This window comes from Eimeria necatrix, genomic scaffold (assembly GCF_000499385.1).
Source record: "Eimeria necatrix Houghton genomic scaffold, Enh_scaff169, whole genome shotgun sequence".
Taxonomy (NCBI): domain Eukaryota; phylum Apicomplexa; class Conoidasida; order Eucoccidiorida; family Eimeriidae; genus Eimeria; species Eimeria necatrix.
In genome coordinates this window covers 10,282-36,039 of record NW_013655028.1, presented here as the reverse complement: position 1 = coordinate 36,039, position 25,758 = coordinate 10,282, and the positions used below count along the sequence as shown (strand labels likewise).

General features: G+C 51.7%; 5 protein-coding genes across 5 annotated transcripts; 3 read left to right on the top strand and 2 right to left on the bottom strand.

The window, feature by feature from the left end:
- Nucleotides 1-354: 354 nt before the first annotated feature.
- On the top strand, nt 355-6,693 carry ENH_00020340 (SPX domain-containing protein, putative; the record flags this gene model as incomplete). The annotated part of the gene is made up of 13 exons (XM_013584532.1): nt 355-536; nt 847-1,491; nt 1,873-2,196; nt 2,423-2,747; nt 2,956-3,144; nt 3,334-3,493; nt 3,612-3,729; nt 3,932-4,011; nt 4,160-4,327; nt 4,586-4,986; nt 5,166-5,669; nt 5,870-5,933; nt 6,158-6,693. 13 exons carry the CDS (start codon nt 355-357, stop codon nt 6,691-6,693), a joined length of 3,696 nt encoding a protein of 1,231 aa, XP_013439986.1.
- A 3,040-nt stretch (nt 6,694-9,733) lies between these two features.
- Nucleotides 9,734-10,735, top strand: ENH_00020330 (hypothetical protein; the record flags this gene model as incomplete). The annotated part of the gene is made up of 1 exon (XM_013584531.1): nt 9,734-10,735. The coding sequence occupies one exon, from the start codon at nt 9,734-9,736 to the stop codon at nt 10,733-10,735; it is 1,002 nt and encodes a 333-aa protein (XP_013439985.1).
- Nucleotides 10,736-12,679: 1,944 nt separating this feature from the next.
- On the bottom strand, nt 12,680-13,336 carry ENH_00020320 (hypothetical protein, conserved; the record flags this gene model as incomplete). Its single annotated transcript, XM_013584530.1, has 1 exon — nt 12,680-13,336. One exon carries the CDS (start codon nt 13,334-13,336, stop codon nt 12,680-12,682), a length of 657 nt encoding a protein of 218 aa, XP_013439984.1.
- Nucleotides 13,337-18,420: 5,084 nt separating this feature from the next.
- On the top strand, nt 18,421-19,164 carry ENH_00020310 (hypothetical protein; the record flags this gene model as incomplete). The annotated part of the gene is made up of 1 exon (XM_013584529.1): nt 18,421-19,164. The coding sequence occupies one exon, from the start codon at nt 18,421-18,423 to the stop codon at nt 19,162-19,164; it is 744 nt and encodes a 247-aa protein (XP_013439983.1).
- A 2,119-nt stretch (nt 19,165-21,283) lies between these two features.
- ENH_00020300 (hypothetical protein, conserved) lies at nt 21,284-24,064 on the bottom strand (the record flags this gene model as incomplete). The annotated part of the gene is made up of 2 exons (XM_013584528.1): nt 21,284-22,058; nt 22,266-24,064. The coding sequence occupies 2 exons, from the start codon at nt 24,062-24,064 to the stop codon at nt 21,284-21,286; spliced, it is 2,574 nt and encodes an 857-aa protein (XP_013439982.1).
- Nucleotides 24,065-25,758: the final 1,694 nt, after the last annotated feature.

Below are 25,758 nucleotides of genomic sequence, written 5' to 3'. Positions count from 1 at the left end.
GTTCTACTAATTTTCACCTAAGACAATTAAATAATAGACTGCCGCATACGTAGCCTGCAGAAGTCAGCAGGGTGCGCCGGAATACCGGCGCAAAACCCCAACGGCAGCAGCCGCAGCAGCAGCAGCAGCAGCAACAGCAATAACTGGGGCAAACGAAGGAACTTGCCCGCAACAGCAGCACTAGCACTAGGGGCTCGCAGCGCGGCTAAACTCTCGCGCTGTCCTGCTTGTGGCGGCGGTCTTGTCCTGAAATTTCGCCTGTGCCACCATAATAGCAGGAGCGACTGCTGCAGTAGCCTTCGCAGCAGCAGCAGCAGCAGCGACTGTTTCAGCAGCAGCAGCAGCAGCAGCTAGATGAAGTTCTCGAAGCGGCTGCAGGAGCTCCGCGAGCGCCGCCGCGCAGCTTTTTATGTTTCTTATAAAGAACTGAAAAAGGCAGTAAAGCTTTTCACTGGGGCCGACGTGTCTGCGGTGTCTATACAGGACGCAGTCAGCAGCTTCGCAAACACCAAGGCGCTCGAGGGAGAGCACTACAGGTCCTGCTGCTGCTGCTGCTGCTGCTGCTGCTGCTGCTGCTGCTGCTGCTGCTGGCTACTTGTGTTGCGGCGCGTGCTGCGTTTGCATTTTCGGGAAGCTTGCGCTCTTCAAGTTTGTTTGGCACGTGGCTGTCGCGGATCGTGTGCTGCTGCTGCTGCTGCTTCTCACGTTCTTGCTGCTGCTGCTCACGTTCTTGCTGCTGCTGCTCACGTTCTTGCTGCTGCTGCCGGAGATCGTACTGCTGCTGAAGCAGCCCCCGCCGTGGGCTAAGCTGTTGCTGCTGCTGCTGCTGCTGCTAACTTGCTGCAGGCCGCCGGAGAGCCGCTTCGAGGATTTGCTGCAGCATGAGTTGGCGAAGGTCAACAGCTTTTCTGTCACTACGCTTCTTGAAGCATCTGCTGCTCTGCAGCAGCTGCTGCTGCAGCTCTACGCACTGCAGCACAAGCAGCAGGAGCTGCTGCTGAACCCGCCCTCTCCACAGACGCCGCAGCAGCAGCAAGAGCCGCAGAATGAGGACACAGAGCAGAAGCAGCAGCCGTGGCAGCAGCAGAGGAAGCCCAAGCAGCACAAGCAGCCGCAGCCGCTGCCGCTGCAGCAGCAGCAGCAGCAGCAAGATGGAGCAGCTGCTGCTGAGAGCTGCCCCAGCGGCGAGGCTTCGGCCACAGGCAGCCCCACCAAGGAGAGCCCCGAAGGGGCCTCAGGTTCTGCTGCTTCTGCTGCTGCTGCAGCAGCGGCGGAGGCAGCTGCAGCAGCAGCAACAGCAGAGGGAGCAGCAGCAGTGGAAGCAGCATTTGAACGGGAACTGCTGGCAGTAGAAGGAGCTCTTGATGCTGAGGGTCAAGAAGTTATTTTCCTTTCTTCTTATATTCGTCTTAACTTTACAGCTTTCAGAAAAATTGCAAAGAAATTTGATAAACTCAACAAGTCCTCATCAGCAGCCTATCATATGTGCAGGTAGACCTGCTGCTGCTGCTGCTTCTGCTGCTGCTAATGCTGCTGCTGCTGTTGCTGATATTGGTGCTGCAGTTTCCGATGCTGCTCCATCTGCTGCTGGGGCTGCTTGGACTGTTTAAAATGCAGCTGCTGCTGCAGCTGCTGCTTCACGTAGTGCGAAGCAGGTGCTGGCGGGAGCTTTACGATTGTGGCTGGTGCTGCTGCTGCTGCTAGTGCCATTCCTGCTGCTGCTGCTGCTGTTGCTGTTGGTGATTTAGCAAGTCCTGACTGGCTGGCTGCTGGTGGCGATCAGCTAGTTGCAGCAGGCCGCGCATTTGGTGCACGTGCTGCACACTTGCTGCTGCTGCTGTTGCTGCTGCTTGTGTTGCTGCTGCGCCTTAGGGTTATGCGCCAACCGTTTATGAGGCTGAACCTGCCGCTGCTGCTGCAGCAGCTAGCCGCAGCATATGCCCAACTGAGGGCCCTGAAGGCTATGAAAAACTTCCCGGAAGCAGCAATAGCAGCAGCAAAGGCAGCGGAAGCAGCAGGAAACAGATTGCCCAGTGGCGTTACGCCCACAGCAGCAGCGCCAGGAGCAATAGCAGCAGCAGCTTCGGCGGCAGCAGCAGCGTCTGCTGCTGCTTCCAAGCCTGTGGGCGAAGCTGTTGTAGAGGGATTTTCTTTGGGGACCACCAAATACCTAATTTTACCGGATGAGGTTGTCAGGTAAGGTGGAAATGTTCAATTTCAGGTGCTGCGGCTGCTGCTGCTGTTCTGCTGCTTTCTGAAGCTGCTGCAGATTCTGCTGCTGCTGTGCTGGCGCCGCCGCTGCTGCTCTGGAGTGACACCAGCTTGCGGCGCGGGAAGCAGCAGCGGGAGCTCCTGCAGCAGAGCCTGAATCAGTGCTGCAGTGTCAGAGACACCTCAGCAAAGATGCGACTTTGCGCAACAGGCTGCAAGTCACACTGGCGAAGCATTTGGTGTTGACTTCAGTGAAGGGCTGCAGCGTGGACACCACAACTCCTCTGCCGGCGGCAGCAGCAACAGCAGTTGCTGCAGCAGCAGCTGCGAAGAGCGCGTCACTGGCTCCAGAAGTACCGGCGAGGGCCACAAGCACCAGCAGCAGCGGCAGCAGCAGCAGCAGCAGCAGCAATAGCAGCACCAAGGCGAGCAGCAAGAGCACGAGAGTCGCGGAGGCGCTCGCTTCTGGGGACTCGCGCCGCCTGACGTCTCTGGTTTACTTTGACACTCCAAATCTGGACTTATATGTTGAGCTGGTATGCATGCAGACTGCGGCCTACGGCCGCTGCTGCTGCTGCTGCTGCTGCTGCTGCTGCTGTCCTTGCCTGTGGTGCCGGTGCGGATCCTGTTGTTGGTGCTGACGCCGACTGCGGGTGCTGTTGGGTGCCGAAGCTGTGCTGCAGTCAGCAAGGGCGTTCGCCAGCTGTGCTGCTGCTGCTGTGCTGCTGCTGCGCGTGGGCGCAGCAAACGAAGGGACACGCTGACAGCAGCAGTGAGGGCCGCAACTGCAGCGTGACGGAGTTGCTGCGGGTGAGAGAAGCCAATGCTGGGGAGCTGGCGTCGCTGCCGAACAACCCGTTGCGTTTTCTAGAATTCATAGATCCGGTGGAGCCATCTTCGGACCCGGAGCAGCAAATCTTCCCTGTCTACGACGTAAGCCCTGAGCCTTCGTTCTTGAATTGCATGAAGGCGGGGCTCTCAGCGAGCCCTTGCGTTCTGGAGAGGCAGCGGGTCCTCCTAGTAGATGCTGCAACACTAGCTGCAGCTCGAACTGACAGGAGTTGTAAATCTGGCGCTGCAGCTGCTGCGGGCCTGGAGCTTCTTCGGGTGTGTCCTTCGCAGACTCCAGAGGTGCTGGAGGCGCTTCCCCGGAGCGTCTTGGTGCAGCAGCAGCCGCTGCAGCACTTGTTTGGCAAGGACACTGAGCGAGCAGTGCAGGAGGTGGAGCAGCAGCTGCTGGCAGCAGGTAAGAAAACGCTGCAGCTGTCAAGGGCAGGATCAGGTGCTATTTCGAGAAAATAAATGCAGAAATTCCAATGTTTTCCTTGCAAAGCTTGGATTGCACCCACGGAATCCAGCACTTCGTGTTTGCGGCGAAGATCGTTGACGCTGCACTGCAGGGATGTCAGGGGAGCAAACTGCGGCGCGCTGCGCTCTTCTGCGGAAAGCAGCGAATATGCTGACTGAGGAAAACCTTTATCCGTGCCTCAGAGTTTGGCTGACGCGGACCTGCTTCAGGTAGGAGGTTTCGATGCCTCCCCTTAGAACCTGAACGCGTGCAGGAAGCCCTCAGCAGCGCATATCAGCAGCTTTCACCTGCGCGGCTATTCCGGGAGGCAGAAGGAATCTTGCACGTTTGAGTCATGCACAACTACCAGTCACAAGTCATGGGGCCAGGCTCAGCGACGAAACGTAAAAGCGCTGTGGGTGTGGCTCTCAGATCCGAAGATGGGTCGATATATGTGACGCTGGACGAAGACATCCGTTTCTCAAAGAACCCTGCAGATGGGGACGCAAAAGGTATTTGTAATTTCATCCTGACATGCAAAACCATGAGAGGGAGCTGGAAGCCTCGCCTTTAGCCTGGGCAGCTGATGGCTTGCACAGACAAGAGTTGAGTGCTTCGGGTGCAGCCTTTATGGCTGTCTTTGGTGGCGTGTCGCTTCAGCTTTCCTCTTCAATGGAGCGGCCGCATTGGCGTCAGAAGGAGCTGCGCCGTTTCCTTGGGGTGTAATGGACGTTTCGAGCCGCCGCCCGCTTGGGACAGCACCAGCTCAGCAGCCACTGGAGCGCTGTACTGTATCTCCAGCCTTTACTTGTCTCAGGGAGGTTGTGGGTGAGTTTTTTCAGCTTTTTAGCTGCGGATTCTTGGCTTCGCAATCAAGCCTAAGAGCAGCCTAGCGTACCCCCAGCTCCTCAGCAGCTTCTTCGCTCATAGGTCCGAGGAAGCACTGCAGGTAAAATTTTGAGCCTTATAATAGACAGAGGCAGCATGGAGAGTTGAAGGAGTTTGTGAGAATGAGATCAGCAGTTCGTTTGGGGGAGGTAACGTCAGGAGGTCATGTGGAAGCTGAATTTTGGAGTCCTTCTGCAGGAATGGCGAGCGTGACAGAGGTGTTTGGGTTTTCGCTATTTGCACACGGGATCGCCAGTGGATTCCAGCAGGAGCTGCAGCGTCGGTCCGGAATAAACAGCACCAACAACCAGGCCTTAGTCCCTCACTGGCTGGCGTACACCACAGTGGCAGAAGAAGACGCACAGGAGTTCCAGCAGGCCACCAACCTGGCAGCGGCGGCGCCCCCCTCGCCTTCTGAGGAGGTTCAGCGGCACCAGCCACGCACAACTCCCCCGCAGCAGCAAGGGCAAGAGCAGCAGCAGAAGCGCGAGTCTCCCCCTGCTGCAGCAAACTGCCCGACATCGAGGGCGTCTAAACTGGATGTTATCTACAGGGGCCCGGGAGCCTCTATTGCCCACGACCAGGAGGCATCAGTGCAGGTGAGCAGCTTCGCCTTGCCTGCGCTTTGACCTTTTCAAAACGAATTTTTGCTTCGGTACAGGTAGTTGTATTTTCCGTTGCTGTTGGTCATGAGACAGCTAGCCTTTGCATTGACCGTTCGTAAAGAGCTTTAATATTTAACTTGCAGCTATTGTATGCGACTTATGTTTGTTCTCAGGAACTAAGACAGTCTCTGGAAACCACGTCCACAGGGCCTCCCGTGTATGGGGGTGGAAATATTGGTGTTAGGGGCCTCCGTGAGCCTCTGCTGAGTGGCGGCGGCGGCAGCAGCAGCAGCAGCAGCGCCAACAGGCGGCAGCAGCAACGCCGGAGCTCGCCCTGGCTTTCGTGCTGCACTGGCAGTGGCAGCTGCCTCCCGGCTCTGCGGCGCTGCTGCGCCCGAATGTCGCGGTGTCTGCCAGCTCGCCTGCTCGGGGGAAGAGCCTTCCGGGGTTCTTCAAGTGCTGCGGGAGGCGGGGCTGCAACAACAGCAGGGGCCACTGTTCGCGTGGAGCCGAAGACGTTCTTTGCCAATGAAAGGACTCTGTTGCAGTGGCTGAACATCGCAGTGCTGCTGGCTTCGGTGGCAATAACTCTGCTTTCCTTTGGACAGACAGCAGCAAAGGCAGCAGGGCTCCTTCTATCTCCCGTCGCAATATTCTTCATCGGCTACTCATTTTGGGTAGGCAGGAGCAGCAGCAGCAGCAGTGACGGACGCAGCAGGAGCACTTTAAAACACTCCGCAACACCTTCTAGCAGCAACTGCTAGAAAGACTTTGTCAGTAAAATGAGGAAGACAGGCCGCTTGGAACTAAAGGTTTAGGGTTTAGGCTTGGGTTGTTCGTAACGGCTTAGGGTTTGGAGCTTGGGCTGTTTGTTCAGATATACTTGCGGAGGTCTCGTGCTTTAGAGAGAAAGGAACCCATCGACTACAACGATCATTTTGGTAGGTTGTGATGCAGCATTTGTGTCGCGTGCAGCACCGAAGCAGTACATCAAATGCAACAATGTGAAATTGGGCAAACGCAACAGTGGAGGGATTTTTTGCTACTGCCGTTCCTGCTGCACTTCGTCATTTCAGGTCCCCCAGCAGCTTTAAGCGCTCGAAATTTGTTTGGGGTTGAAGGTTTATATACCTTTTTTCTGCGAAGTTCTGTCACATTCTTTCAGGGCCGGCCGTCCTCGTGGTATCTCTGACGTTGGCTCTTTGCGCAAACATCTTCTTGAACGTGGTCTACACAGAGCCCTCACCGCCGCTCCAGACAAAGGCAGGCGCCCCCTCAGCATCTCTTTCTGCTGCTGAGCTGCTGCCTGTGGCGGAGCCAGCTGCGGACGGTGCTGCTGCAGTCTCTAGTGCGACGCGACTGCTGGCGGCTGCAGCAACAAAACTGCCAGCACTTGCAGCCCTACAGGTTTTCAAAGCAAAGCCCTCAGCAACAGCCACCAACAGCAGACTGGAAGCATTAAAAGCGGCAATTGCTGCGGCCGCACCACCAGAAGATGATATGGGAGCGGCAGAGAAGGCAGCAGCAATAAGAGCTGCTGCTACTCGAGCACTAGCAGCAAGAGCAATAGCAGAGGTGAGGGCAGCAGAGGCAGCATCTGCTGCAGCTGCTGCTCGGGAGGCAGCCGCAGCAGCAGAGGAGGCAGAAGCGGAAGCAGCAGAGGCAGAGATGGCAGCAGCCCAACTCTTGCACGCGCAGTAAAAGGGAGGAGCGGCGTCTCCCACCTGTCTTGTATTCTTTGTATGCTTTGTCGCCCGGCGGAAGAAGAGTCACGCGCATTCTGTGTATCTGCTGGAAAGCAATTTCAGCAACCACTGTTTCTGTGCAGTGGCCGCTGCTAGTGCCGCCTCCGCACTAGTTAGTGTAACTCCTAGTTCTCGGCAAGCAGCTGCTGATACCTGCTTCAGAGCTTACGATTGCTGCTGAGAGCTGCAGCAAGCCTGCAGTGAATGAGCAAGCCACAATGTAAGGATTTTTGTGGCTTATTGTTTCCCCCAGTTCCTTAGTGAATGGGTGGGCCACAATGGGAAGACTGAGCGAGCCGTCTGATAAGATGGACACGCCATAACAGGTGCATCCTTTGATTAGCTGTGGCACACCACTGTAGTAGATAGCCAGCAGCGCGCTCCTGGCTGCGGGTTGCTTGGGCCGGACATGAAGCTACTCGATATGTTTTGTGCTTGACTGAAGGAGCGTTTGCTCTTAAAAAAAACGATCTATTTGAACTGGAACATGCATTTTTCATCCTTAGCAGTGACTGTGCGGGGTCACAACGAAGGCTAGTAGTTTAGGAGGGGGTAATAGTTCAGGAATACTCGGCAGCACTGAGCGCATTTGGTCGCGTGAATAAGTTTGCACGGGGAATGGAGCCTGTTAAAAAGCCGCAGATTGCAGGCTTTCACCATTCCCAAGCGGCCCCCGATACTGCGTACCTAGCCGCTTAGGGAGCGCAAATACTGCAAGTAGCGTTTGTAGATCGACCACGTGAATCACGCTGTAAAAGTGAGGTGTCGTCGTTGAGAGACGGTTTGCCAATTTCTGACGCCTTCATCCGTATAGCCAATTATGGCTGGAACATTGTTGAAAGGTCTAGACGAATTTACCGAAAGAAGGAGCCGTGCGAGGCTATTGAACCCGACAGTGCAGCTGGCTGATTGTAGTGCATGGCACTACAATTGACCTTCGTCGCCACCCGATACTTGCTAATGTGGGAAGCATGAATAATATTGAATATCTTAGAGCTTAAGGCACTGTGGGATAGTGGGAATCACAAGAGGGAACAATGGGCTCGCTAACCAGCACCGGGTGCGGGGCTGCGCGTGAGGTTGGTGCCGTGACGCGATTGGGGCACTGACCTCAGCGGGGCAGCGCGCGAGGTTGGTGCTGTGACGCGACTCGGACGCTGACCCTCAGTGAGGGTCAGCTCTCAGTTCTATTATTCTGGGTTTTTCCCCACCTCAAAATGATATGAACTCCATCGTAGAAGGTTGATTAAGGTTTCAGATAGTTGTTGGTTATTTACCAGGTACCTTCGACCGACAGAGCCGAGCGCTCACCTAAGTCGGGCTTGTCTTGGGACCATACGTAGTAACAGTGCGGGACGGCTGTTCACTACACTGATGGTTTACGCCGTAGCTTTTGCTTCAACTGCCTCGCGGATTATTCTTTAGTGGCAATCGCTCCATAACTACTACTTCGGTCCTATTTCAAACTGTAGCCATCATGCTGCCGTATGCAATTTGTTTGCTCAGCTTCACTTTTTCGACGGCAGTGCAAGCCCATTTTTGCACGTGGGATCCAGCCGATAGAGTTCCTTCCGTAGCTTTGAATTCTACATATCGCATAAGTACACATATAAAAAGCTTGCTTTATGACGAGCTAAGTTTCTGTCTGCCCAATCACTGCGAGTGGAGGCTGACTACAAAGAAGTGCGCCGACTGTGGGTCACTTGTGCCGCCGAAGCCTTTCCGCAGTTGTCTCCTTAGCTCATCGGTGGAGCAGTACACATAATACCGTTCCTTGCAAAGTGCTTCGAAAAAATAACTCCGGTGTGCTAACTTACTCTCAGTGCTCGCGCTAAAGTTGCTGAGTTCCTCGATTCCCACCCGCACACTGGTGAGTTGAGGGCGCGCAAGAACAAGAACATTGGTCGCAATTGTTTGAAATGTCACGGCCCTTCTTGAAATAATGACTAATTGAAGTGTTTTATATGGTGCATACACTTATTTTATGTTTTTAGGACCATATTGTCCATGGATAGTGTGCGTGCGCTAAAGCTTGTCATCCGGTGGAATAACGCTGGTTGCGGGTATGTTTGGCAAGGAACGCTGCTACAATTAGACGCAAACACGCGCCAAAGATGCATCAATTGATAAAGCCAGTTTTATTGAAGCTGCGATAAGGGCAAAATATATACTTCTGCTCGTTTGATCCAGTGGAGAAAAGCGCTCCTCAAGGCCGGTGAGCAAGCTAGGATGCTGTCGAGATGTCTGCTCGCTGGCCTGGGCATCAACTTTTGGTCACCACACTTCTTACTCTCCACGAATTTTCGAGTCTTCTTGATAATTGCTCCAATTGTTTTTATCAATGCGAACAGCTTTTCTCTGTTGTGCCTTTTAAGACACTGTTTTTTGCCGGTGTGTTTTTCTGCTTGCAATGTAGCTGAGAGGCTCACTAGCTGCCTCATAAAATTTCGCATGAGCTAACGCCAAATCAGCCGATCGGGACTACAAGATCAACTTTTACAATATATTACAGCCTGTATTAACTTCTTGAAGCACACTGAGCTAGCATTTGAAAGCGGCTTGTTCTTGCCGTTGAAGGCCTGAACTAATTTTATCCACTCGATGCACCGGCAAACGGGCAGCAGTTCCTCCGCAACTTCAATGGAGGGCGGGAACAAGTGAGATGCCTTCAAGGCTGCCCTTGAAGCTGAGATACAAAATTATGTGTTGTGGACGTCCACGTAGCCAGTCATTCATGTGCTGATCTGGTCTATAATGGTCTTCAATGACGACGACTCATATTTGCTGCGTGTGTCTACAGCTTTCCCAACACAGAAACACCGCCGCCTCCAGTCTTGTATACCGTGGCTTGCTTGCATTTTGCCCAGGCCGAGCAGTCACTGGATGCTCGCTGGGAGGTATCTCGCACGTGCACTACAAGGCATCTGAGCCTAATTTTTGCATCTGCACGGGAAGATCCTCTCACTGGGCTAACATTTTCATCGAGCTTTCACAGGATGACATCTTCTGACGAAGAAGACCGAGCGCAGAAGCGCATGCGCCTCGAACAACTGCAGGTTGTTAGGGAAGTCGCACTGGATTTTGCCGCTGCATCAAGCTTTCACTCAAGACGATACATTCAGCCAGAGCAGATTGAATTTATCGAAAATTGCGTACCGGCGCAGGACCAGATGGCAGGTGCCCAGCTCACCAGAAATGCTCCTCAACAGCTGGCTCTTCGTAATTTAGAAGAAAGAGAGATATCATCTCAAAACGAGGAAGCCAAGACGGAGAAGATCTTTGAGCAATGGCATGTTCTTCTTGATGGCCTAAAGAAATCACTGGACAGATGGACACGGATTTACAAACCTGAACCAGCTGGATCAAAAGGAACTGGAGCTACCGCCAAGTGCCAGGAAAGCAAATCTAGTATGTCATCATTTACCATTCTACCGAGCATGACGCCGGCACAGCTAAGAAAGTGTGTACAGCAACTGGGGCCCAAAGCCATCTCACAGCTCGGATACATCAACGCTGTACTTCAAGAGTTGTTAGTGTCTATGAAATCGACACAGCGACGACTAATTAAGGCAATTGGACAATGCAATTCTCACCTTGATGGCCACCGGCAGACCGGAGATAAGGAAGCACCACTGCCGCCACCGCCTGCTGTTCGGCAATCAGGAAGTAACAAGCATTCTGAAACGCGGGCCCGAGACGAACAGAATCAACACAAAACCGTCGATGAAAACCGTCCTGTCACAAACGCATCGAACGGAGCAAAGGAAAGAGAGACACGTCTTCCTACTCTGCGCCAGAAAGCAAAGACACGGCCAGTTAAATGGGCAACAATCGCGGAACTTCTGGAGCAGCAAAAAGAGTCAGACGCACAGGCTCCTTCCGCCGAATGCAATGCGGAGAAGCTAACACCGAGAAAGCGGCGTCGCCAAGACCATCGAATGGAGGCCCAATTGAAAAACCTTGTCTCCATCCTGCATGCATGGAGGACCCAAAAGTAGAAGGGTTTTTGCAGGGGCTTTCATAGGGACAGGCACTCCATGTTGACACCTTGAGGGGAAGCATGAGACGCCATCCCTGCATGAACCGCTTGCAAAGGCGTTTTCTGAAGCTATTGCATTCGGTGATAGCAAATGCAATTAAACTGAAGCCAAAATTATGTTTCTCAACCTTCAGTTCAGCAACACGGCCAAGAAGAGGGTGGAATCAAACAGCTCTGCATGTTGTAATTGGAATATCCAACTTACGAATCACAGCACAGGTGTCTTTGATTTGCGATGAGGACGCTAAGGCGGGTCCTTGAGGCCTGACTTCAGGCACGTGTATATGTTAATCTGCAATGTGGACTAGCCACGTTTGCAAATTGTATCTTGCGCATCACATCATTACAGCGAGTAGGCCTCCGCTGTAGCAAAGCTACCGCGAACTTCGCCTCATCTGTGTATGTTTTGCTCCGGCATAAACTTTCATGCCAGAATTCAACACAAAGTCTATTGGCAGTGCCTTGGCTGATAGAAAAGGTAACAGCCCAGGCTACCGTTACAGGTCTTTATTCTATGGTAAAGCACATATATATTGCGCTATTCTTCATCATCTCAAAGAGCTGGCCCAGCTGTAGCACAAAACTATGGGCCTAAGCCTTTTTTGTCAGCGTGCACACATTTGAGAAGTATAGGCGCTGAATACCCTGAAACGCGTACTTTGCGTGGCTTAGTGACCAGAGAAGAAATATCTTAACGGGACAAAACCAGCTAGACAATGCTTCTCTGTTAAAATTTCACGTCTAGGTTTGACTCATTCATAACTGCTTCGCTTGGAGACCCTCTCTGTGTACGTTCACAGTGAAGACTGAAGTTAATTAATTGCAAAAATAAACTTTTGATTTTAATTTATTTTCTTTTCTTCTTAGGGTTTGCGGATTCATGGAGAACCTGTGATGCCTTTTATTTCTCAAGAAGTTGGAAGTGGATCTGTTTTTGTTTTTTCCCGAGTAGGCTTTTGTGCTCTGTGCTTGTTTGTTCTTTTTGTAAATGTGCAATATGAATTGGTTTGCAATATTTTGCACTAAATCACTACAGCGCGCCGGCCTTCAACATAGGAAAGCCAAAAGAATGAGCAGTCAAGTTATTTACGTTTAGTGCAAGCTTGGCTGTCACAAGGAACGTCACGGTTTTGAAAGTCTCGTGCAATGAAGCCCTGATCCATGTAGGTCGAATCAAATCCAGGGGAAGCAATATAAGAGCCTACCGTGTCGCGTTAGCGAAATTGATACCCTGTTAACTTCACCGAAAGTCCGCCGTTGTTTGCTGAAAAGATCAAAAGTGTTTGTGCTGGTGAAATAAAGCGCATCTTGGGCAGACATGAATTATTGTATGCCTCAAGTGCTTCAGCCCAAATTAACTGGGTCAATTCGCTGCACGCACCAAACGGCGCGGATAATTGCAGTGCGAGTCTCACGTAACTACAACTGGTTGCGCGTTAACGAAGGCAGGTAGCCCGGGGATTCTCACCGGTTGTAAAAAACAGATTATTTTTTGAAAAAATGCCATTTTTCTACAGCCGGCAAGAATATCCGTGTTTCTTGGAAGCGGCGTGCGCTTCATTGTAAAGTGAGATCTACAATCCTTCCAAGTTCACCAAATAAGCAACTGCTCTTGACGTATCGAAAAGATACAAGAAGTTTACACATAGGGACGAATGTCAAATGAATCAAATTGGTTTGTTACTGCCCTCCGTAGATGATGCATGGTGGTTTGTCCGGGCGCTTGTTAAAAAGTCAGTGTGCTGTTGGTGATACAGCTGCCCTCTGATGCATTTAAAAATCTCTAGATGCACTGAAGGTTACTTCTGCTTCAAGGCGTTTCATCTGTGCTGATCCCGGGGTAGACAGCAGCTGCTGAATGTTCACTGTCAAAATCTGATTTCCTGCCTTGGAGCATACGTAATTATTGGCTTGAATCTTCTTCCTCTTGCGACTGGATGGAGCTTTCAGTATCTTCTAAATCCGTATAGTCAGAACTCTCTGCTTCGGGTGAGAGTATCAGATCGATAATATCCGGCTGAGATGAGTTTTCTCCATAGTCCGATACTGGTGCCGATTGACTGCGTTCTGGCGTCTTCACTGGGAGACAAAAGCCGGGAGACACTACAGGGAATCGCGAAGAGATGCGGTCTCGACGCTGATCCGTCTCCTTTATCGGAAAGGGATAAGGCCTTGACATATCGATCAGATTGCAACGCTGCCGCATATCCCTATGAGGCCTCGACGTATCGAGGTGCAGGGCTTCGTCGTCCGTGGAGTGTTCTTGGTGTTCGCATAATGCCTGCCCTTGTCGAAAATTAGGTAATGCTTGCTCCTGAGTTGCAGTTCCATTGTTTTCAACAGCCGCAGTCTGGTCCTGCGCCGATATTGCGGCACTTTGACTAAAAGCCAGATGCCAGTGTTCGCCAAATTTAATGGGCGCTGACTGAATCTGCCCTCTTGAGTGAAAGCTTGATGCAGCGGCAAAATCCAATGGGACTTCCCTAACAACCTGTAGTTGTTCGAGGCGCAGACGCTTCTGCGCTCTGTCTTCTTGTTGGCTTTCGTCAGACGATGTCATCCTCTGAAAAGTCGAGGAAAAGGTTAGCCCAGAGAGAGGATCTGCTCGTGCAGATGCAAAAACTAGGCTCAGACGCCTTGGTGTAGGTGCGAGATAACTTCGAGTGTGAATCCAGGGACGGCACGGCCTGGGCAAAATGCAAGCAGGCCACGGTATACAAGTTTGGACGCGGCGGCTGTTTTATGTTGAGGAAGCTGTAAACATACGCAGCAAATATGAATTGTCATTGGGGTCCATAATAGACCAGGCCAGCACATGAAGCATGGCTTGCTACGCAGACTTCCACAGCAGGCAACTTTGTATCTCAGATTCAAGGGCAGCATGGAGGGCATCTCACTTGTTCTCGCCCTGCACTGAATGTTCAAAGGACCTTCTGCTGCCGGTATGTCCGTGTCCATCGTCCGGCAAAATTAATCGTGGCTTTCAACGACAAGAGCAAGCGGCTTCCAAAGGCCAGCTGAGTGTGTGTAAAGAAGTCATGCGCACGCTGTAATTTATTGGAACGTTGACCATGTTGCTCTGATCAGTTGGTTTGGCCTTAGCCCATGCGAACTTTTGCAAGGCACGTAGTAAGCCTCTCAGGTCCACTGCAATCGGTAAAGCACGATGTCTGTCAACGCAAGCTATACATAAGGCCTCCGCATTGGGAAAGTGCGAAACCGAACACCTTTTTAAAAGACTCGATAATTGATTTTTATCAAGAACTGTGCTGATTTGTAGCTGTAGTCCAGACAAGCGTGCAGACAAAGGCGGCAAGGCCACCGCAGCTTGCTCACCGGCCTTGAGGAGCGTTTTTCTCCACAGCATCAGACAGGCAGAAGTATATATTTTACCCTTATTACTGCTTCGATAAAACTGCTTATATCAATTGGTGTATATTTGCACATTTGCAGTGTGTTTGCGCTCAATTTTTACTTACTTTGCGGAGCATACCCGCAATCGGCATCATCCCGCCGGATGCAACAAGTTTTAAGGGCACCCTATCCGTGGATAATATGGTACTAAAAAGCATAAAATAGCCTTAAACACCAGACAAAATACTTTAATTGGTCATTATTTCAAGAAGGGCCCAAAGGCTTCAAGCAAATGCGACCAATGATGTTCTTGCGGGCCTCGAAGTCACCAGTGTGACGGTGGGAATCGGGGAACTGAGCAACTTTAGCGCAAGCGCTTAGGCCAAGTTAGAGCACGTGAGCTTTTTTGCTGGATAATCATGCGAAGAGCTGTATTGTTTACAGCTCCACAGGTAAGCTAAGGACACACCGACGGAAAGGTTTCTGCGGAAAAGGTGACCCGCAGTCGGCGCACTTCTTCGTAGTGCGCGTCGGATTGGAGTGACTGGACAGACGGACAACTGAGTTAGTATAAAAAAGGCTCTGTGTATTCAAGCTCTTTAAACATCTAGTCTGGACTGCAGAGTGAGCTCTATCGGTTCGATTCCATCTGCGAGCCTGTTTTGTCGTTGAAAATGTATATCTGCATCGGAAAATTAAATAAGGGCGCAAAACATCCGCATTTTAAACTAGTGGCGAGGCAGGTGTTTCTCAGTGAACGACAACATTGAGTAATCCGCGAGCCAAATGAACCGAAAGGTATTGCGTGAGCCGTCGGACAGGCGCACTGTCAAGCGCAGAGTGTCTTGCACACCGTTACGAACTTTTGGAAAGTCCATCTAGACCTTTCACTAATGTTACAGCATTCTACTAAACTAATGATACAGCCTTCTACTAAGCTATACAGCTGAAGGCGCGAAAATTTGGCAAAGCGTCCCTCAAAGACGGCAACCTACTTTTACACCCTAAGCCGTTCGGCTGATCTACTGAGGCTACTTTCAGTATTTGCACTCACTTAGCAACCCGGCATGAACTATCATCAAATTCCACTCCTGGATGGTGATGGTCACCGCTCTTTATCTTCATATAGGTGCACTGTCCAGAGAGATATACATGCACTGGGTTTTTTGTGTTCAGTACCGTTGCATGTTTTACTCAGTATCAATCTTCGTTGTGATTCCCCATGACCACTTCTTCAAAAGGAAGGAAACCACATGTCTCCGTTCAAGTGTCTGTGCTTCTTCTAAGTGAGAAAGATTTTCTGGTCAAACATGTTCAGTTTCTGCATGTCTGACTAAAGCAACCCGCAGCCAGGGAATTATTGGCTAGCCACTGGGTTGGCATGATCTGGAAATTTGAAAGCACCTTGGCTTTGCCTGCTGTTAGAATATAAGGTAGTCATTCGCTCACCTAATTTCCAGCACACCTCCAGCTTAGCAGTGTCATTCTTTTTTTTCAACCACACCGGAGAGCAGCAAGCTGTCATGAGTTCTGTAAGGGTGTGAAGCTTTATTCAGCAAATCTTCCAACTGCTTTTGCTTCCGCAGCCCTTGCCTTTGTAGCCGTATGCTCTGCAACAGCTCCGTGCCAGCTCATGCTTCTGCCTTCCTCCCAGCTGGTGTGCTCGAAATCGGCCTTGAGCAATGCTGAAGTACTGGCAGCAGTCATTATTTTGCCCTAGTACTGGCTGGAAGGAAGCTAGAAGACACTAGCGGCGCAACTATATCGAGACTGCAGTCGAAATGGGGCTACAAACGGAACCTAAACAAACATGAAACGTATAAAGTGAACATGCCTAATTGCTAAAAAAATTTTCAGACCGCAAGTGCTCGATACACCTATTGGCGATACTACCAGGCAAGTGACAGCACTCCTTCTAGCCTGTGCTGCTCGACGCTACAACGAGGGACGTCAGCAATGGTGAAGTGTAACTCTCAATACATCCGTTTACATCCCAACTCGCCTCATCTAATGCATGTCTTCCTTTCCACAAAAAATGATATTCTTGGCATACCCATTTTTTCCCTTTTGTATCAGAGAAATGGAATGCTGTTCTTCGCAGTCTATTATCTTTCACTCCAAGCATGCGCGGGTACGATCACTTATGTTGGTGTGCCCGAACGGTGCGAAAGGTTACGTTTTCGCAGCCTGTCATTTGTTTGCATCTGCCTCTCGTCTGTTTTTTTGTATTTGTTTGTCAGTATTATTAGGCATTCAGAGTTGAAGCGAGTGAGCATACACGCCTTCTTTTTAAAAATCATCCCTCTGGGTGAAAGCGTTGTAGAGGGACTTTCCATCATCGTGCATGCCGAATGCTGCACTGCGTGGACAGTACTCAGGTGAATGTCTTGTTACTTTTATTTCACCGAGTCGAGCTGATTCGAAACATTTACCTGAATGGAACGCTCGTACAAATGCTGCTCGGCCTTTTGTACCGCCTGAAGAATACCGATACTTCTTTTTGCGAAGTTTTCTGTGAGAGCCATGATGGTTATTTAGCGCCATTTGACAGTCGAAGTCGAATTGGAGCATTTAGAAATGCGAAGCATGAGGCTTTTACTCTAAAAGACATAGGATGCTCGCTGTCCTTGATGAGTATCTGCCATCGAGAAGACAGCTTGGTGTGCGCAAAGGACTCAGAGAGTATACGTTATCACACTCCAGGCTCCTGAAGTGCTGCGGCTGGAGTGGATGGATCAAAGAAACAGAGTAACTGTATTGTCTATTGTAACCGGCATGCGCAGTTATTTCCTGCCTTCGCCAAACGTTGCCGTCATCATTTCTTCTTCAGGCAACGCTAATCGCCATTGCGTGAATTTGCCATTTTACCCCAGATTGAAGGGCTTTAGTCACGCTGAATAGCGAACGAGGAGGTACACTTCTTGACTGCGGCTGTACGGCATGAATTGCTCGGCAAGTGTACGATTCGCAAGAATAACGGCGTGTGCCGTTGAGATGCGCCCACTAATTCAGCATCGGCAGGAAGGTTTTGTGTGCAGGCGACAATACCCATTCTGAATGTAAGATTTTACCTATTATGAGCCGTTTCCTTGCATCAGACAAAATGTTACCACCAGCATAAATGCCCCACTTACGTGCTTACCAACGTCACATTCATTTCCAACAAAGCACCACTCGCTAGTGTGAAGTCCTGTAAGCAAGTGTCTCTTCCTGCTGTACGTCGCCAAGAGCCACACTCAGTCACTGTTTTCGGTTTGAAAAGCCGTGACTTTAATTAACTTGTGTGTCAGATTTTGCATGTTGTCACTTCACTGAGATGCCGCTGCTCCTTTAGTACAGTGGGTCGAACAGTGGAAACTTGGGTAGGGCGTATGTGCTGGAAAAAGGCTGCCTATAGATTCGCGTTTATGTTATTTGTGCTAGAGAAATAGGCAGGTAGCTAAAACTGGAAAATGTGTCGTGGAAATTGTGCTGGTGAAGTCTGGTCACATCAATGTGAACCTCCTGCATGACCCGGTGGAGGCCAGCAGCTGAAATTGTGTTAAGTTCTCTCCTCCTTCTTGAAATCAGAAAGCAAAGAAGTGCTCTAATAATAGCATGTGAACTAAAACGGGCAACAACTGGTCTAAACTTACGGTACAAACTAAGGTGCTGCCTTGTAGCGGCCTAGTCTCGCGAGCCGATGGTGCGCTGTTTCGCGTATTGGGCATCCGCATGGTCGAAGGCCTCTACTCTCTTCTTCGTCAAATTTGTTTGTTTATAAACGTATTTATGAGTGTTTAGAGAGGAGGGGCTAAGTATTTCAGCTTTTTTAGCCTCGTGCCTACTCGTGAAGGTCGCAACTCCGTTTTTCATTTAGAGGCTGCGTGGACACACTTGGGCTAGCGGCCACGTGCACCCACGCACGCTGCCTCTTGCCCGTTTGTTTTTGTGTTATCGGGGGCTATCTTGGCAAAAAATACGAATCACAAGACTCCACCGAAAGACGAGGCTAAGACCAAGTATCACGGTGTCCACCCTTCTTGAAGGTGACTCGACTCGCCAGAGCTAACTTCTCACCAGATCCGGGTCGTCCATGGGTTAATACCACTACACAATGGAGCGGAAAGGGATGAATAAAGGGAGAGTCTTTCCACAGCACCCATGGAGGTACATTAAGTGAGTGATGCTGCATTCTGTTGTCCAGTTCCGGAAGCACGGAAGCGTTGTTGGCCACGCCTGCATGTGATAGCGCCCACTAAAACAGGTCATGAGCTCATATTAGTGCAGGTAGAAGCAGTTAATATATCTATGGGGCCTTCTGTTTGTTGTACCAATATCTCGTGCAGCGCGTCCCCGGCCTCAAACGCAGGTGCCAAACCCACAACGCCTACACCAGACCCCACGAACAGACCTAACCGACCCCTTATACTGCGCCGGTTCGACGCAGCTGGCCCGCCAGGTCTTTTGTGGCTTTCCTCCAGATCACCGCCACCTACGAACGAACCGCAGAGGCCTCCGTTACAAAGTCAACTGCTTACAAAGAAACGCCCGGAGCACCATTTATGGAGCGGAAATCGAAACCAAAACAACCATGTTGAGGAAACAGGATATCAGAAGGAGCAGAAGAAAAGATGTGCTTGTGGTACATCGGCGGGCCCACCGGCAACGCCCATTAGACAGCACATGGAAGGTGCAGAGCGCCTCAAGCAACAGCCAATGGAAATCCCGATTTCTCTGTTGGAAAGCCCAATGTGCAGTCTTTTTCATGGCTCCTACCCTGTCTCAGTGCGCCCGACAAGGCGAGACAAACAGGAGCCTGGCCTTCTGAAGACCCATCCGCATAGGGCAGCATGGTTAAGAGCCAAAGGCATAACTTCCTTAAGAGTTGTATCCAGCAACACTAATGAATTAAACAAACTCTTCTCCAAACGAAACGTCGATGAGGACGCCGACTTCTTAGCCTTCATTGAGGTGCTACTGGATGACAAGAAGCGCAGAGCGCGCGCCAATCTCGCTTCATCGAAAACCAGCCAATCAGCTTTTATGTTTTGACCTCTCATGCCACATTGCTGACGATATGTGGCCAATAATTGGTGAAAGCAGTTTAAAGTTTTGCTTTCCTGCCGCAGGGCAAAGGCTCTGCAGCCCAATGTAGTTTTTTAAATTTTCAAGTTAGCCGCGTTGTGCTTACGAGGTACCTCGGCGATGCCAGGCTCAAATGGTCACCTTTTGTCTGGTGAGTACTTGTGTGCACGTGCGCACTTGCACATCAGGAAACGAATTTTTTTTTGCTACGCAGTTTTCTACCTGCGTGTCCGTTTCTAGCGTACCGGGAATCCGTGCATAATTGAGCGGGAAAAATCGCTTAAATGTGCTCGAATATGAGCGCAGGTGCATGGACATTTTAGAGGTTTGTGGCTATGCAGCCACAGGACTTTAATCTCAGGCGGGCTCGTTTTATGAGCCATATGTTTTAAGAATATGCATGTTCATAGATGCTTCTCGACTTGGAGTCGTCTATTCGCCACATGAGCACAAAACGCCTTCTGGGCTCCATCGAAAAATGCTGCTGGCAGTTTTCGTATGAACTAATGTCTCATTTAGGCACTTTTTGTCTTTTCTTCTGCATCCCCTTTTTGCTGCTTCATTTTCTCTTTTGACACAGAACACCGCGTGGACTGTTTGTCTTTTCTTCTGCATTCCCTTTGCTGTTTCAATTTCTCTTCTGACACGCAACACCTCTTAGTACCAACTCGTTAGGTTACTCATTCTTGTCCAAGAAGCCAGCTACAGTGAAGCCTTCCAGCCAGGCCAGTCTAGTCATCCTTTCTGCTCCCTACCTTCTCAGCTGGCAGCGTTCAATCTCCAGCACCTCAGAGCTGCTGACGGAAGATCGATTGCGTGTTCTTTTAAACCTGTGAAGCCAGAGAGATCACAGAACTATGGCCCGAAGAACACTTATGCATACAAGTACTTTTGCTTTTCTGTCCTCTTCTAAACACTTCAAGGCGATAAAATGTTTAAGAGCTGGATACACTTTCTAGGGCGTCATTGCTGAGGTGTCAGTCTCATTTGTCAGTGCATTATGCTAGTCAGATGGGCAGGAAACGAACAGTACATAGTGCACAGAATGCGCAGCTTACTATAGAATGATGCGCCGCTTAAGGCTTGCTTGTATTTTGCGTGCGCACCGATTCTGTGCATCTGGAAATGCTCCCGCTAATACCATTAAGCAAGAAAACGCAAAAAAACAAAAGGCAGCATCCCAATGATCAAAATACATCAGAGCTGCACTTCGCGCTTCATGACGTGTCAGCGTGGCCCAGCCGAAAGTGGCGCCCCCAATATAAATCACTGTCCACCTGGCAGCTTGTGCGTCTCATGTGCCTACAGCTTTGCGTGCTAAAATACGCTGGTTGCATATGAGCACAAGCCAGCAGGCTAAGTTCCCAAATCCGCGTTCTACGTGGAGGGTAACATCTGCAAGCTGTTTCCCACGTCTCCTCTCAGACCTCAAGGACTTTTCTGGCCACCGCTTAAAAAAGCCAGCTACTGAGAGTGGCATTAATTTCGCATCTTCAAGCCAAGCAACATACGCGCTTATGCGCTGACTTGACCTTTCGCTTGGAGCAATTGCAAAACCGTCCCACGTGCCATTTGGCGGAGCCTCTGTACTAATGCGCTATCCTCTTGTTCCAGAAAAGGGGAACAAATTGAGTTCAGACACAAGCAAACTGGCAGTCTGTACACGCGTATGCATCGTGCCGAGCGTGCGCATAGAACTCACGGTGTGCACTTAGCTTTCTTCACTACAGAATATTCACTTCTGTCTTTGCCAGCACGCCACTTTGAAACTAAGTCGCTGATGATACAAAAGAAAGGCGAGAAGGGGAACACTACTTTCTCAGATTCACCATTCTTGTTGTAATAAACTGACTGTGACACAGGGGGAATCAGTTCCGTTATGGCAAATCCGCTACACGCAGCTGGAAACATCTGATTGATAAGACAAAACATTTGGCTAACGTAAAATGCGCCTTGTGGCGCTTATGAACAGGTACAAACCATTCTCCGATTGCCCACGTTGGCTCCAAGTGCCCACGTTAGCGCTCCAACAGGATCGCCACCTGGTAATTCACGAGGCACTTCTGCTGTGGTAGCTGCTGCCATGCTAGTATACAGCATCCGGTGGTGCTGCTACCATAACATGCAGGCCCCACGTACTCGCTCCAACGAATACTGATCCGCCCACCTCGCTTGCGGCTGCTGCTGCGGCTGCTGCCGCCGCTGCTGCTGCTGTGGCAGCCCTGGGAGCCGTCAGGGCAGCATGAGAAGGCCAGCCTCCCAGTCGCAGTAGTGCACAGCATGCACTAGATATCTGCCTATTTTGTTCCACATTGGCACTCTCCGTTGAGTCACAACAAAAGCACTCCCAGGTATCCACGCACCTGAAGGGCTGGTGACGCTGCCCTGATGCTTCCACAGGAGGATTTTCATAGCGCTTGCGACCACAAATGCAGCTCTGTAGGCTCTGTGAGGGGATGTGAGCGAAAGGCTCCTGATCTGACTCGTGCATTGGATGTACAAGCACTTCCTGATGAACGTACGAAGCGTCGCGGAAACCTGCGGCAGCCCGAGGAAGCAAGCAGCAGCAGCCGAACAGCTCGAATGGTGGTAGATCGTCAGTTGATGCACAAGGAGCTGCAGCAATCTCTTTGCAACAGTCTCCACGCTGAATGTCAAATATGAAAAAGCTGCCGTTTCCCCGGCCGTTGCTGCAGTTGCTGCAGTAACTGCTGCCGCTGCTAAATGGGAAGGGGGCAACAATTAACTCCTCTTTGCTGTCCACAGAAAAACGCCATTTGCTGTCGCTATTGCAGAAGAAGGTGTTCGAAGTCCTACTGCGGACAGGCAGGAACTCGCGAACGGTACAGGCGGCAAGGCGGCTGCAGCATTCGCAACAGCATTAGCAGAAAATAAACATTACTAACAATCGTAATGTGGAGTATGATCTCGGTAGTAAGAAGAGGAACCCAAGGGCAAGAGCGAACATTCAAAAGTATTATTCTCGTCTTTTCTTGCTGTTCGCAGTGCTGCTGCTGCGAATGGGAAGCAGTACCAGTGCATTTGGATTCTAGTCTACCGAATCTAACCTGCATGAAGCTTCTTGAGTCCTCGGTCCTCCAAACCGTCTCAAGTCCAGCAATGCAAGACCCTCGACACCGCTGCGAGTAACTACACCAGCTGTATGGGTCTGGAGAGGAACAATAGAACTGATGCTGCTGCTGCTACTCTGCTGCTTCTGAAGTTCTACAGGAAGCGCACAGCGAGGGTCGATTGCTACAAGGCCCTTGCCGTGGCCGCCAACCAGAGCCACCCCTGCACCATCAACGGCAGCAAACGGGTCGTTTGCTGCTGCTTCTGACCACCATGCAGCAGCAGCACAGCAGCGCGGCAGCAGCCGTTCCGCCTTTTTAGTTGTGATCCACACCTTCTGCAGCCTCGTTTGCCCCTCGCGTGGCCGCAGCAGCTGTGCTGCTGGCTGCCTGCCGGCCAGAACAAACCAAGGCTCTCTTGCTGGCGCTGCTGCTGCTGCTTCTGGTGGCACTGCAGACAAGCTTGAGGCGCACGCCCAGGCGTCTGCTGCAGCATTCCAGTCAGCCCACAGCAGTCTGCTGCTGCTGCTGCTGCTCGACTCCTGCACTACAAGAGCGCCAGGGCTTCGGCCGCTGCTGCGAAGACAGCAAACGGCAAGAGGCCCCACCACTGCAATGTCCACCAGACGGCCAGGGGCAGCAGCAGCAACACACGCAGCAGCAGCAGCAGCGTGAGGAACAGGAGCCTCACCAAAGCCTTCGTCTGCTGCTGCTCCTTGCTGCCGCACAGGGGCTGAGTAACTATTATTGCCTGGGAAGTACGGCTGTAGCTCTTGTTGCTGCTGCAGTGGCTGCTCAGATGCAGATGCAGCAACCCAGCGGGAGGGCGAGCCCAAGACGGCGCCTTCTGCTGCTGCTGCTGCTTCTGCTGCAGCACTTGCCGCCAAAATTGCTGTCGCGCCGAACTGCAGCAAACGACCTCCCCCTTCCCCACCTAGAGAGAGCAGCAGCTGCCAGTTGCAAGAAGCCTTCCGCTGCTGCTGCTCAGGGGAGTACGAGCTGGCAGCAGCAAGACAAACATAGGGTGAAAAGCCAAGAGGCAGCGGCAGGTGCAGCTGCTTCAGCGCAGTGGCAAAGGCCCTCGCTCTCGTGTTTGCTGCAGTCCACTGCGTCCAAGAGATGCTGCTGCTGCTGCTGCTGCCGAGACGCATCCGGCGAATAGCGTACAAAAGGTTGCGTGGAGGAAGCACCTCCGCCTCTCTAGCCGCTGAAGCCATTGAAGCAGCAGCAGCTGCAGCACTTTTGCTCCCTGAAGAGGAACTCCTCTTGGCTCTGGTGCTGCTGCTAGGCCTGCCAGTTTCGCGACTTCTGTATTCGCTGTTACTGCTAGTACTTCTGCTGCTGCTGCTGCTGCTGCTGCTGCTGCTGTTCACGCTGAAGCCGCTCTTAACGATGCACCGGAGCCGCTGGCTACTGTCTTCCTGACAGCAGCGCAGCTGCTTGGGCCCTCGCTGCCCCTGCTCCCTTTGCTGCTGCTCCCGCTGCTGCCGTTGCTGCACAAACTGCTGGCGCTTCCGACCCTGCTGCTGGTTTAACTGCCCTCCAGTGGACTGGAAGACAGACTCTGCATTCTGCTGCTGCTGCTGCATGTGCTTCAGCTGCTGCTCCGAGCGTTCCTGCCACTTTCGGCGGTGCTGCCGGTGCTGGCGCTGCCATAGCCGCTGCTGTTGCTGCTGCACCTGCTGCTGCTGCTGCTGCTGTGGCTGCGGGTTAATGGCGGAGGAAGGCCGGTGCAGAGAGTGCAACGGGAAGTATCTGCGACGCTCTGCGTCCCAGTAAAATCCTGGCAATTCCATTTTGCAGCATTCAAGAGAGTCCACTACCCCAAGCTGCAGTTCAAACTTTTGCTGTTCAACAGCCGCCAGCTGCAGAGGTGCCTACAAGGTTTGAAGGCACAGCATCGGCTCAGCAAAATGCTGCTGATGCGGCGACTGCCTGCTGCTTCTGCTGCTGCATTTTGCCGTTGCTGACACTGCGCGTCGCTCCAGCTGCTCCATGCTGTTGCCGCTGCGGCTAAGTCGCTACGAAGAGAGCTGCTGCTCTTTACCATGCCAATAAGAGGCGCAATAGGAGCGCCGACAGGTGCAGCAGCAGCTGGCGACGCCAGCAGCGCTCCGCGAGCGGTAACTTATGGGTTTGCACGCGCCGGAGCAGCAGCTGCACCTCTGCTGCTGCTGTTCCACTTAACGAGATGTCAAACTTCAAAGCTGAATGGCAGCTGCAGCAGCCGGAGCAAAACTGGATCCACAGAAGGGCGTTGCTGCATTGTTTGGTCCACCACTGCACAGCGCCTTCTGCTCCATCGGCTGCCACTATCACTGCTGAAATGCAGCTTCTATTTGTTTTCTTCTTTTCTTTATGACTACGCTTTGTTTTCAATAATATAACACAAGAAGAACCAACAAGGGTAAGCAAGGGGCCCCGGGGCTCTTTGCTAAGGGCAGTTCTTCGAGGCCCTCAGCAGAGGGGCCCCTGCAAAGGTGGTGCCACCCACCAGATCGGCTGAAGTAGCAGCAGCAGCAGGGAAAAGAGATACAACTCAAGATATAATCCTATATTATTTGTTTCCTCCTGCAAAAATTTCGGCGGCTGATACGGGAGAACTCTGCAGTATCTTGAGTGTCGGCAGCAGAAGCCGGCGTCAGGAACGAGTGCAGCAGCAAAAGCAGCAGCGACTCCTCCACGCGCTGCAGCAGCAAAAGCAGCAGCTGCTCCTCCAGTCACTGCAGCAGAGCGCCTAGACACTTCAGCCTTAATGCTCCTGTGCCACCTCGTGCAGCAGCAGGCGTTCATGACCACACAGCAAAGAGAAGAAGCACTTCCAGCCCCCGCAGCAGCAGCCGCAAGAGCAGCAGCAGCAGAGTTGAACGCGGTTGAAACAATATTTTCAGTGTCACCTGAAGAAAGGATTGCGTGCTGCTCAGGAGCAATAGCATTCCCAGGACATCGCAGCCCAGCAACATAGGAAGGCAACTGTAGTATGGGGTTCCCCGGGGCCCCCCCTGCTCGTGCTGCAGGAGCGGCAGCTGCAGGGTCTACAGCAGCAGCAGCAGCAGGAGCTGAAGGTGGCGCAGGGGGATTTTCAGCAGATGATCTTGAGAGGGCCAGGGCCTCTTTTCGTGTCTTGCTCGAAGTTGCTTGCCACCTCCTGCCTGCTAGGGATTCACATGGGAAGACAGCAGTAGCAGCAGCAACACCTGGAGGAGCAGCAGCAGCCGGAGGAGGGCTTCAGACTTCTGTGCTGCTGCTGCTAACCCGCCTATGCGAAGAGAGCTGGGCCCCTGAGCTCTTAGCCGAAATGATAGTAGCAGCACAGAGACACAGAGCAGACTTCCTAAGGCGGGCTGCTGCAGAGAAAGAAAACTACCAGTGATTTGCTGCAGCGTCAGCAGCAGTGGCAGCAAAAGCAGCAAAGGCACCGATAGCAGGGGCAGCAGCAGGTGCTGCTGGTGCGTCCCAGCTGCTTCACTCTGTGAATTACCGACTGCTC